Source organism: Pyrus communis, chromosome 11 (genome assembly GCF_041283825.1).
Source record: "Pyrus communis isolate YQ-2024b chromosome 11, ASM4128382v1, whole genome shotgun sequence".
In the NCBI taxonomy this organism is placed as follows: domain Eukaryota; kingdom Viridiplantae; phylum Streptophyta; class Magnoliopsida; order Rosales; family Rosaceae; genus Pyrus; species Pyrus communis.
In genome coordinates, this window is record NC_142575.1 from 21,315,883 (window position 1) to 21,329,453 (window position 13,571).

At 39.3% G+C, this 13,571-nt stretch overlaps 1 protein-coding gene across 1 annotated transcript; it reads right to left on the reverse strand.

Annotated features, from left to right (window-relative positions):
• Positions 1-7,792: 7,792 nt before the first annotated feature.
• On the reverse strand, positions 7,793-13,156 carry LOC137741943 (phenylacetaldehyde reductase). The gene is made up of 6 exons (XM_068481645.2): positions 12,920-13,156; positions 11,766-11,935; positions 10,683-10,874; positions 9,442-9,604; positions 8,833-9,019; positions 7,793-8,199 (listed from the first exon to the last, which is right to left on the reverse strand). Exons 1-6 carry the CDS (start codon positions 13,038-13,040, stop codon positions 8,055-8,057), a joined length of 978 nt encoding a protein of 325 aa, XP_068337746.2. The 5' UTR covers positions 13,041-13,156; the 3' UTR covers positions 7,793-8,054.
• Positions 13,157-13,571: the final 415 nt, after the last annotated feature.

Consider the following 13,571-nt stretch of genomic DNA (forward strand, 5'->3'; position numbering starts at 1 on the left):
AGAAAATATGCCGAGCGAGAGTGAGGAGGAAGAGAAAGACGGTAATCAGAGGAATGATGATAAGGGCAAGGGTCAAGCGTCGCTCGGACCTCGTAGGACACAGAACTTCAAGAGGGGTGGCACTAGTTCTAGCTCTTCTAGCGGTGGTTTTAGCACCACTAGTCAGGGTCGTGGTGGTAGGTTTGCTGGTGGTGCTAGAGGCCAGAGACAGATTGATGCTGGTAGAGGTAGGGCCCTAGTTTGCCGCAGGTGTAATAATCGACATTTTGGTGAGTGTAGGCGAGGCAGCAGTGGTTGCTTTACTTGTGGGCAGATAGGACATCGGGCTATAAATTGTCCCCAAAGTCAGCAGAAGCCACAGCAGACTTTCTTGCCACCACTTGTACCGATTCAGCAGATTCCTCGTCCTGGTAGTTATAGGAAGACGGGCCGATAACTACCAGGACGAGGAATCTCAGGGTGGTTATCCCCAGTATTCTGGTGGCTATATGCCGTATCCTCCAATTCCAGCAGATGGGTCTTAGTGGTTTCAGGGAGGACAGACTCAGCGAGGGGAAATTGCTACGAGTAGTGCGGGGTCTTCGAGGCAGTCTGGTCAGCCCAGTCAAGGGCGTGGTACGCAGAGTCGTGGTGGCCAGACGAGCAGAGGTCGAGGTGGACGACAGCAGACCCAGGGGCGTATTCATAATATTTCTCTGCAGGATGCTCAAAACAATCTAGACTTGATCATGGGTACGTTAAATATCTTTGGTTATTTTGCTAGAGTATTAATTGATTGTGGTGCTACACATTCTGTGATTTCTCATACATTTGCTCAAGTGACGCAACCTCGCCCCACACCGCTCTAGGGTATGATTTAGAGTTCGCTATGCCTAAAGGAGAGATGTATTGTAGATCGTGTGTACCCAGGATGTCCAGTGATAGTGGAGGATGTTGTTATGCCAACTGATCTTATTTCATTGGATATTGTTAACTTTGATGTGATTCTGGGCACGGATTGGTTGCATTTCAATCGTGCCAATATTGATTGTTACGGGAAAATAGTTACGTTCTATCGTCCTGGATTACCTGTGGTTACTTTTGTGGACGAGCAGAGTGGGGTAAGACATGGCGTTATCTCTGCTATGCGAACGAAAAGGTTGTTATCTAAGGGTTGCCAGGGGTACTTAGCTCATGTGGTGTTGGATGAGGCTACTCCTAGTAAAGTAGAGGATGTGAGGGTAGTCAGACATTTTCCCGATGTTTTTCCTGAGGATTTACCTGGTTTGCCACCAGACCGAGACATGGAGTTCATCATTGAGTTGCTTCCAGGTACTAATCCTATTTCCTTGACTCCTTATTGTATAGCTCCCGCTGAGTTGAGGGAATTGAAGGTTCAGTTGCAGGAATTAGTGGATAAGGGTTTTATTCAGCCTAGTACTTCACCTTGGGGAGTTCCAGTGTTGTTTGTGAGAAAGAAAGATGGAACTTTGAGGCTATGTATTGATTACCGGCAATTGAATCGGGTGACGATTAAAAACCGTTATCCATTGTCGCGTATTGATGATTTATTTGATCAACTTCGAGGTGCTTGTGTATTCTCCAAGATTGACTTAAGGTCTGGATATTATCAACTGAAGATTAGTAGGGATGATGTTCCTAAGATGGCGTTCAAGACTCGTTATGGTCTTTACGAGTTTCTGGTTTTGCCATTTGGATTGACGAATGCACCAGCTGCTTTTATATATTTGATGAACCGAGCGTTCCAGCCATATTTGGATAGGTTTGTTATTGTTTTCATCGACGACATTCTGGTGTATTCTAAATCTAAAGCAGAGCATGTTCGACATCTTACTTTGGTGTTGAAAAGGTTGAGGGAGCACCAATTATATGCTAATTTAGCAAGTGCCAGTTTTGGTTAAACCAAGTCGCGTTTTTGGGGCACGTCATTTCAGCTCAGGGTATTTTGGTGGATCCTCAAAAGGTGGCAGCTGTGGAGAAATGGGAGCAACTGCGAACCGTCACTGAGGTGAGGAGTTTCCTTGGTTTAGCAGGGTATTATCGACGGTTTGTTAAGGATTTTTCTGTGATTGCTTTACCACTGACGAGGTTAACGAGGAAAGACGTTAAATTTGAGTGGGATGATAAGTGTGAGCAGAGTTTCCAGCAGTTGAAGTATCGTCTCACTCATGCACCTGTTTTGGCGCTCCCGGACGATAGTGGTGATTTCGAGGTTTATAGTGATGCTTCTTTGAATGGTCTGGGATGTGTGTTGATGCAGCATGGTAGGGTAATTACTTATGTTTCACAACAGCTGAAATCTCATGAGTTGAATTACCCTACACATGATTTGGAGTTAACAGCCATTATTTTTGCGTTGAAATTGTGGAGACATTACCTTTACGGAGAGAAATGTAAGATCTTTACAGATCATAAGAGTCTTCAGTATCTTTTTACGCAGAAGGATCTTAATCTTCATCAGCGGAGGTGGATGGAGCTACTCAGTGATTATGACTGCACGATTGATTATCACCCTGGTCGTGCAAATGTAGTGGCTGATGCACTTAGCAGGAAGTCTCAGGGCCGTATCAATGCGTTGTACGCTAGTCGCATTCCTCTTCTGGCAAACTTAAGATCTATAGGAGTGAGGTTAGAGGCAGAAGATCGAGAGGTAGCTTTACTTGCTAATTTTCAAGTTAGACCAATTTTAGTTGATCGGGTGCTTGAAGCTCAGGTAGCTGATAGAGAAAATCAAGAATTGATCCAAGCTCAAGATCGAGGGAGGAGGAAAGACCTTGAAGTTCGTGATTCGGATGGCATGCTGATGCAGGAGGGTAGGATGTTTGTGCCTAATAATTTGGATTTAAAGAAAGCAATTCTTGATGAAGCACATATCTCGGCTTATGCTATGCATCCAGGAGCTACTAAAATGTATCATACCATTCGACCATTTTATTATTGGCCGGGTATGAAGAGGGAGATAGCTGAGTATGTGAGTAGGTGTGTTATTTGTCAGCAAGTTAAGGCGGAAAGGAAGAAGCCGTTTGGGTTATTGCAGCCGCTTTCCGTTCCAGAGTGAAAATGGGAAAATATTACTATGAATTTTGTGTACAAGCTTCCGCGTACACATAATGGTTTTGACGGCATTTAGGTGATTGTTGATCGGCTTACTAAGTCAGCACATTTCATTCCAGTAAGGGAGAAGTATTCTTTGGGCCAATTAGCTGAGTTGTTCATCTCGAAGATCGTGAAGTACCATGGTATCCCTGTGAGTATTGTCTCGGATCGTGATCCAAGATTTACATCTAAGTTTTGGGTAGCTTTTCAGGAAGCTTTGGGTACGAGACTACTTTATAGTACAGCGTATCATCCTCAGACGGACGGACAGTCAGAAAGAACCATTCAGACTTTGGAGGATATGTTGCGAGCTTCGGTATTACAGTTTGGTGATGTTTGGCATAAGCGGTTGGATTTAATGGAATTTGCCTACAACAACAGCTTTCATTCGAGTATCGGCATGGCACCCTTTGAGGCATTGTATGGTAGATCTTGTCGCACACCGTTGTGTTGGTCAGAGGTCAGAGAAAGAGTTTTGGTAGGCCCGGAGATTGTTGAGGAGACTACTCAAAATGTTCAGGTAATCAAGTCTAACCTGAAGGCAGCCCAGGATAGGCAGAAGAGTTTAGCGGATCGGCATGCTACCGACAGAGTGTATGAGGTTGGCGATTAGGTATTTCTGAAGCTTTCACCATGGAGAGGCGTTGTACCGTTTGGAAAGAAAGGTAAGTTGAGTCCCAGGTATATCGGGCCATACATGGTCACTGAGCGAGTTGGCGAGGTAGCTTACAGGCTGGAGTTGCCTCCGGAGTTGGCTAGAGTACATAACGTTTTTCACGTGTCCATGCTTCGACATTATGTTGCTGATCTGTCTCATGTGATACCTCCTCAACCCTTGGAAATCAATCCAGATTTGACTTATAATGAGGAACCAGTGACGATTCTAGATTGGAAAGAAAAGGTTCTGAGGAACAAGACAGTGAACTTGGTGAAAGTTTTGTAGAGGAATCATTCCGTGGAGGAAGCTACGTGGGAAACTGAAGATCGGATGAGAGATTTGTATCCTCGGTTGTTCTTTGATCGCTAGGGGTTGTTTTATGTGGTTGTTTTGAATTTCGGGACGAAATTCTTATAAGGTGGGTAGGTTGTGACAACCCGTTCCAGATTTTGGAACCGTAGAGGTGAAATGACGATTTTGCCCCTAGGATGGTTGTTTCATTATGTGGTTGTTTTTGGGATTTTTGTTGGTAGGTTCTGGGCCACACACACTCCCCCACACCTCTTTCACCCTTTCCCTGCCCTGCACCCCTGTCCCGAGCCCTTTCTCTCTCCCATTTCCATCCCCATTTGTACGGATACACCCCAAAACCCTCCAAATCTTCACAGATCGAGGAAACAAAGTACATATTCATGCTCGTGAGGTCCGTAGAAGTTCAACCATACCCATTTCAGGTAAGGATACCTTTGTTTTCACGTCGAACTTGGGATACCCCGATTTTGTCACTGTTCATGCACACGTTAATTCTTGTGTTTTTGGGAATTTCAAGCTTGTAGGGAGCTTGGTGAGGTCCTTAGGAGGCTCGGGGTGGTTCGTTTGAAGGTTTTGGACGTCGGGATCGTGAGTTACAAGGTTGGCCGGAGTTGGTGGTATTTTCCCGACGAGATCCCGTGTGTTTTAGTGCTTGAAAGTGGTATAGATTTGTTCCTCTTGTTGTAAGCTTCATTTTGGTAACAATTTTGTGAAATTTAGTTGAAAAACGAAGAAGATATGAAGTTTTGAAATTTTCACGATTTTCCGGCGCCGACGACGGCGCTTGAGCCTCGCCGGAGAAGACGACGGAATATTCCGTCAGTTTGGACGGAATATTCCTAACGGCGTTAATGGAATCCGTTAAGGTTAACGGAATATTCCTGACGGTGTTAACTGACGCTGTCAGTGTGCCAGGCACGTGCCTGCGCGTGGCCGACGCGTGGGGGCGTGTGCGACGGTGGAAAATTTTTCTAAAAATATGGGGATGTTCCTGAGGTTAAGTAGATCACGTTGGTGTATTCATACACCCCATTTGAGCATTGTATGAGAAGTTATTTCATAAGGTTGGTTATGTGCTTTAAAATTAACGTTTTTATAGTTGTTTCGCATATAGGTGAGACCTATCCCGAGGACAAGCGTGGTCACTCGAGGCAAGGGGGTTACGACCCTTCTACATACCAGTGAGTGGGCTTTTGGTTTTCCGTATATACCTATATACTTATCTTTTTCGTAGAAAATGAATTGAAACGTTTATTCGTTTATATGCCATGCATTATGTTTGCCGTTTGTTTATGCATTGTTAGTAGCCTATATATATATATATGTATATATGTATGTTGGTGCTGTGTGCGCACAGGTAAGTGCCAGGTGAGTATGATTTATGCTTATGTTCGGTAGTGATTTGAGATGCATAGAGAGCTCATAACCTGCACCCCCGGTGTTAGTACTCCCGCCAAGAGTTGGGCACAGTCCTTCACGTGATGTTCACCACACGCTCATCTTGGATCCAAGTTAAGTGCACAGTCCTGTCGTACAGACCACTTTAGGTGGTTCCGACTCGTAGGTGACCCGCGATTGTTTGCCCAGCCTTCATGTGATCGTAGCACTTGAGCGTACTTATATTACACCCAGTCCTGTCGTACAGACCACTTTAGGTGGTTTCGACTCGTGTGTAGGTACAGTTAATGAGTTAGAGATCTGAGCTCTAGATTCAGCCGTACAGGTCACGTTAGGTGACTCCGGCTGACAGATTACATGGCATTGGTTTTGACATTTCCTGAGCACTTGCATTTTACTTCGAGGCATTTGGCATGGCATATTTCTGAGCATGACTTATATATATATATATGTGTGTGTGTGTGTGTGTGTGTGTGTGTGTGTGTGTGTGTATACTCTATTTTCTGGGAAGTATACAGGTTTTACGACGAGGGGTTAGAACTTTGTTTATGAAATGGTTTTTGAAAAGCTTTGTATTTGCCCACTCACGTTTTTGTTTTGCGCCCCTCCAGGTTCTAGTTGGCTTGCACTTTTGGTGGCTTCCCAGAGGATTTCCCCGGCATATCTGACAGATTATTACCAGTGTATGACCACCTTTGGGGTGTGTTTACGTAGTATTGTTCTCTCGAACTGCATTAGGTCTTCGTGCTCTGAACTTTGTTTTCACACTTATGCTTGCACATGTATGTTCTTACCTTGTGTAAAGCTGGATATTATTTATTCGTACTACTATTATTATTATTATTTTTTAACTTCTGCACTGTGCACATGGTTACGTCACTTCCACGTGACAGCCAGCATGCCCTGATCTCGATCGGGGTGTGTCATTTTGAGAATCAAGTCTTGGTATTCAATATAGCGAGTATCTATTCCAATCAATTCTAAACACCGGCTAGTATTAATTTTTTTTATTAATCCTAGTATTGTTGTTGAGATCGAAAGTTAGAATTTTCATAACACGCATACATAATATCTCTTCCTTACAAATAATGTAATTATTACTCTCTTGTACATTTTTTTTTTTAGTGTGAGGTTAAATTAAAGTGCTTTTGAAATAACATTTTTAAATTATCAAAAGCGGTTTTGCCAATTTTTGGCCAAAAAAAAAAAAAAACACCTGTTAATGTTATATGCTCCCAATAAAAAGCACTTCAAGTAAATTTCTAATGTATTTTTATTGAAAATATATGTGTCGATTTTAGACAAGAATTTTCAAACAAACCGCTTACATTGTTATTTACTAATTTTCACAATTTCTATTTGTCAATTATCTCTCTCTTATCAGCATTCCCGCATTGCAGGTAGTGGATGTCCAAGTTCTTAAACTCACTCAAATATAACCCTTACCATTTTATACACAGATGTGTTTCTCTCTCTCTCTCTTCCAGTTCACACCATACAACCCCAGGTCCCCCGTCTCGTGGCCACCCTCTCCATCCCCTCCCAGTCACACGAAACAACCCGACACGCTCTGCCTCTCCCCGACCTCACCCGTCACCCTGCACGTGGAGGACAGGTGGTTTTTTTCTTTTACCCCTCAGTGCCTTCTTCGCCTTCTTCGCCTTCTATATTTTCGTTACTGTAATAACCTTGCTAATCATTGTTGTATATTTTCTTTAAAGTAATCTTTGTTTTTTTTTAACAAGCAATATTATATACATTAAGGAGGGGTCAACTTAACTTCATAATGGACTGGCAATAATGCGGTTCAAATTCGCCTTTGACGAAAATCAAACCTAAACTCTCATTTATAAGTGAAGAGGAATATCACTAAACCATAATATTAGGCGACTACTCTTACTAATTCTTACCTTCTTTATTCTGCTAATTTTGGATTATTTTGTTTTAGGGGTTTTATGTCTATCTTTTTCGGTGAAGCCTTGTGACCCCAAAATAGGGGTGTGGCTTTCTAATAGTAAAGATGTGAAAAATATTGTACTATACAAGGATGGTCTTTCTATCATTTTCTATTAATAAATATATTTTAGACTAACAAAATAAATACATTTGCTAATAATACGTTGTAATAAAAGTGGGTTACTATCATTTCATATGAAATAACAAAATTTTTTTCTAGGGTTTCAACTTTCTGAACTCACCAAACTTCAAATTGAATTTTACTTTCCAAACACTGTTGTTAATATTTAGTTTATAATATTCTTCAATTCATTTGATTTAACAGCCAACAATTGAAAAAAGTGTATAAGAAGTAAAAAGCGTTAAAAACTCTAATACTCAAACTAGTACAAGATTTTATTTAAAAAGTTCATTTCTTCTTTATTCTGCACACACAATGGTGATCTATAGGAATCAACAAGCTGGACAGCAAGTCTTAAACCGAAAAAGGGAAGCCGGAGTTTAAGTCACCAACCGGAAACACAAACTGAAACATAGACAAGACCATATGGTTCCTTTTATTCGGGCTGGAAGCAGAGAATATGTTTTACCGCGACTGAATTTACTTCAAAGATGTTCACTGTACTGAAAGGACTCAGAAATTGACAAAACCCTTTTCCTTCAGACTTTCAACTGTTTCCTTGAGGCTGACATCTAGTGGAATAAATTCGACACCCAAGCTCTTCGCCTTCTCCTTGGACACCTGATATGTTGGCACAAAAGGCTTGTCGTCTGCACACCTGGAAATGCCAGTTGAAAAAGAAAATAACACAAATTAATTTCCATGGAACCACCAAATCAAAACAACCGGGAAAATGACGGGGTTTAACGTAGTTTCTAGAAGCATATGAAAAGAGGAATGTTGGAATCAACACACACTATCAAGAACAATGCAGGTCATGCTAGGAATTTATATTTTACTTTTAATTTATATAAACGAAGTTGTTAACCTGCAAATTGCAAGAAAATGGATGATTATGAAAATATCTATTGCCTTGAGCCCCGTTATATGGTGAAAAAATTAGCAACGATTATGTATGCTTTAATCAAACTTAGTTGACAAAGGTATGCAAAACGAAGAGCGTCTATAGGCAGTAAAAGTGCAGCAACTTCAACTTCAGCGTGATTGAAAGGTGAGAAGGATGCGAAATGAGGGCATATTGTGAATGCAAAATAACCAGTAAAACCAAAAATACCATAAAATTTCAAATACAGTAATGCTCATTTACGTTGTAAATTGCAATTTAATATGAAAAAAAAAAAAAAAAAAAAACGATTAGTATCAGAATCATGGGACAGTGGAAAATATGAAATGACTATTACCAATCCCAAAGTTATACCCAAATTTAAATTGGCTGGGGACACAGACTTACTTCTCTGGAAGTTGCAAAGTAGGGTACAGCTCACGTAAAACTCTCACAACTTCTGAGAAGTGGGCAACTCTCTCAACCAAACAATATCTGCCACTAGCCGTAGGCCTCTCAAATGCTTGAATATGTGCATTGGCAACATCTTTAACATTAATCCATCCAAAACTTGCATTTGGAAATGTTCGAGCTCCTGCATCACACAAAGAAGTGAAGAATTAGTCAGGTACTTCATGGAGAAAGAGAGCACCAAGTATTAGACTAAAAGTTGGAACATTTTTATCAATATATTTAACAGAAACTGTTTGTTTCACTGAACGGTATCCAAGTAAGATACTGCAAGTTCAGATATAAAACACCTCTGGTCGGGACGCTAAGAGGTAAGAGATAACTAACAAAACTTGAAATTATTTTTTGAAATATATACAGTAGAAGAGAATGGGAGAAAAAGGCCACCATAGGGCATCACCTGGACTCAACATGAAGAAACAACCAATTTAAATTATCATCTAATGTTCTATTTAAGACATTTAGTCTTTCTTCTAGCTTGTTGAGCAGAAACGTTTTACTTGTTGATATGAAGAAATGTTACAAACACCAGTAAAGAAACATTACCCTTAATAACATTTAAAATTGCTGCAGCACTTGTATTAAGAGTTGGCTGTAACAGAGGACCTATCACCATTGCGGGGTTAATTGTAACCAAGTCAATACCCTTCTCCTTTACAAATTTCCATGCAGCATCTTCAGCCAAAGTCTTTGAAAGCACGTACCAAAGCTGGAAAAAATTAAGGGAAAAAAGAAATGAAAACATATTTTGTTACAAAATAATGAAAAATTCACCACCATATTAGTGCGAAATAGTAAAGAATCCCTATTCTAATAAACGCAGAAGCCAATAAAATCCTTCACGAGGCACTTAAAACATTAAAGGACTGGCATAACTTTTCCTGGTGCAGATCAATAACATGAAATAAATGCATGGCATTGAGAACACATCAAAATCCCACATGTTTAGTGACTAAATTATACCTATTGGCATGGGAACCTCCAATCACAAAAAACTGGTTTCGGCCATGGAATAGAATAAATGAAATCTTGAGTACTAACCATTAAACAATGAAGAAATCTCATTTCTTAAATTCAACATGGAAGCACAAGTATTACACCATATTCTTAGGTACCAGAGTTCATAGATTGAGAACATGCAAGCACATAGCAAAATGTAACATAAGACTGAGAGATTAAGATGACAAGACATCACAACATAAGAAACAACTAACATGGTCAACATATATGCTTTTTTAACTTACAATAAGGAAAACAGACTCTCAGGGAAGTTTCTCACACAAAGTGATCTATAATACTTTTAAACCCTTATTTGGTAAGAAGGAAAAGAGTTATATATCTTTTAGGTTCCAATTGATTCAGCTCTCCAAACCATAATTTCATGTTCCATGTAAAGACATATATGCACATATATGCACTCATCCATATATTTCAGAAGGTTATATTTATCAGAAAATGGATGAGTCAACTGAACTTTAAAATGTGCATGTGACAAAGGAACCAGTTTCTCCATTCACTTCTAAATCCTCTTCTCTACCGTACACTTTCATCAACCATTAAATAGAACAAGAGAAACTTGCATATTATAAACAGATCCATTGTTTGTTCATAAACAAGTAGGCTCACAAGTCATAACCATATTATTCTGGGTTGGTTAACTCTCGGGGAATAGAAACCAAATTCAAAAAATGATACTAACTTACCGCTGTACCATTACAACACAATGACTAACAATGTATCACCACATTTTGTTTTCACAAGAGCACTAAGAATGATAGTATGCATACCTTTGATTCCTTACAAACATCGGGATCTGTAAACCAAGTCTCATCAACTACTACATCAGGAGTTCGAGGCTTTCCATTATATGCTACAGCAGCCATAGAAGATGTCAAAACCACCCGTTTGATTGATGGTGATTTCACACACGAATTAAGAACATTAAGGGTCCCCTTTACTGCAGGTTCAAGTAGTTCTGCCTGAAATGAGGCAACAACTATGTAGCAGTTAAAAACCATACAAACCAGCTACCTATTAGTATGCAAAAGCAGAATGCTAACAATATGTTTGGAGGTGCTTTTAAAATGGTTGAAAGTGCTTTTCATGAAAGTGCTTTTGGAACCAATCCTTAGTAAAAATGCAAGTGAATCCTGGAAAAGCGTTTCAAGCGCTTCCAGCAAAAAGCACATAACTGGTGCTTCTTCCAAAATGCACTTCAAGTGCTTTTTTAACCCAAAAACACTATCAAACTCCTGAGTTTGTTTCATAACGCAACTAGGTAAATATGTAAATAGATGTTCTTGTATGTTTTGAATGAAAAAGCATTCAAATACTTCAGTTAGAAGAACAAAAAGGGGCATTTTCCAATTAAGAGAAAATATATCTTTAGTATGTTGTTGGAGACGTTACCATTTCTCTCTTATGATATATATGCCTTGTATCAACCTATAATTATGACCTCTCAGCTCAAGTGATATTTAATTCACTGTTCCAGAGGATCTGAAATAATGGTTCATGGTGTACCACACTAATTAAAAGAGGACATTACAGGTGCTGAACAACATAGCCTATGAGGCAGATGCCACAATTGACTTCACGCCTATATATTTAATTGTGAGATAAAATTGAAAAGTCCTCTTGAGTGCATGTCTAATTCCTAGTGTTTATGATTTCAACAAGTAGATGCATAATGATGAATTTAATAATTATATTGTTAATATGGGCTTTAGTCGTCGGTAACTTAAAGTTTTTTATACTACGAATTATATAACTTATAAAAAAAGAAGCTAAGTACCTTCAGGAACAGAGAAGAATCTAACGCACAGACAAAAAAGATCATAATTCATTTGAAAAAGTGTTAGTGGATGAACCTTTGGGTCTGTGACATCATTATAAAAGGGAGATGCAGTATGGAATACACCTTCACAACCCTCAACAGCAGAGTCAAAAGAACCTTCTTCCAACAGATTTGCTTTGAAAAGTTGAAGTCTGTCTTGAGCTCCATCAAGCGCATGCAGGTGCTCTGTCTTAGTTGGATCATCTATGTGAAAATACAAAATGAACTCAGTAAATTAATTTTTTTTAATACTAGCCGCATTTATTAAATTATAAACAGGAAGTCAGTATCAAGTTTTGCCTATCATTTAGATGAATGACCCAATTAATGTGATCTTACTTGAAACCAAACAATATGGTATTGGTTAAGCACCCAAGTATAATCATACCAACCTGTACCTATCCTATCTAAATCAATAAAACCATAGCAAACGGAAATATGTCACGTCCATGGATAGAACTTGGCACTGCAACACCTGCTTATAAGCTAAGGACGCCCAACGGCTCTTAGACTACAGAGAGCAAGAATAGATGGAAAGCCTAATACATACTAGACAACTATATCAAGGCTAGCATCACCTCCCGTTCTTAAAGTTAGTACCCATGCTAATCGAACTTTCCATAACTAGAATACTTCACCAGTTCTTATACTAAAGTAACAAAAGGGGTCTTTTAACATCAAATCAAAATCAACACGTATAACCAACAAGGAAAGCACATAAAAGCAAATCATTTGTTGAAGGTCGAACCCAAAATTGGGTAGGCACAAACAAGCACAGTTTTACATGAAGAGGAAAAACCAACCAGTCATGTCCATATCTCCGATTTTCCATTCATTCTGATGCAGTTAATGACTTAATTACTTGATCAATTTTGCAAAAATAATACCCATAAAAGCAACACATCTCTAAACTGCAATTCCCTCACTTCCACACCTCAAGAAATGAAGAATCGGACCCATCAATTTCGAAGCAATACCCACAAACAGGTTCTCAAAATCCCAGAAAACCATCAAAATCTTCAATCAAGACAAAGAATAATCAATCAAATATTACAATTTCTGAAACATGGGTATTCACCAATTCCGCATGCATTAATCTAAATTACAAGAATCGATACGATCACACGCCAAAACGAACAAGAAAAACCGAAACTTGACGAGAGCAAAGGGAGGGAGAAATGTACAGACTTGGGTCGCGAATAGAGGCCTTGACGGTGTAGCCGCGCTGGAGAAGAAGCTTAACGAGCCATGAAGCAATGTATCCAGACGCACCGGTGACGCACACGACCTTCCCTGCTCCGCTGCTCATCTCTCTCTCTGCTCACTCTCGAAATTTCGAAGCTCCTTTTATTGACGATTGAATTTTGTCGGTTTGCGAATTGTTGCGCAATGGCATTCGCAAGCTATAAAATATGATCTCTTTTTCGTTTTCGTTTTCGCTTTTATTTTTTTAATATGTACTTTATTCTCGTAAGTGAAAAATTAAATTTTTTAATGAATTTGTTATCAATTTGTTTTTCACCTCTTTAATGTAAATATATAATTGCATCCCATCACACACGTCTAATTACATGCGAATCCCCTTCATTAGATCATATAGTCATATTACATGACCTACTTTTGAGTGTCCCCACTCAAATGGTACCAATCAAGTGTTTTATTTTTAGTTCAAGGGTCGGGGAACAAATTAGTTACGAACTCATTATTTACGTTTTAAACATAAAATCTTTCATTTATAAGGAAAGCAAAATACTACTAAATCGTAGTATTATTTAACAATTTAATAATGTTTTTTTATTTATTCATTTAGACAAAAATCTGTCACCAAGCCGTTGGTACC

What these genes read in the sequence shown, in the direction of transcription:
- LOC137741943 (XM_068481645.2), bottom strand. Translation starts at nt 13,040, where the DNA reads ATGAGCAGCGGAGCAGGGAAGGTCGTGTGCGTCACCGGTGCGTCTGGA. An exon ending in GGCCTCTATTCGCGACCCAA is followed by an intron (nt 11,936 to 12,919) that starts GTCTGTACATTT and finishes ATTTTCACATAG; the next exon opens with ATGATCCAACTAAGACAGAG. An exon ending in ACTTTGCAACTTCCAGAGAA is followed by an intron (nt 8,200 to 8,832) that starts GTAAGTCTGTGT and finishes TGGCATTTCCAG; the next exon opens with GTGTGCAGACGACAAGCCTT.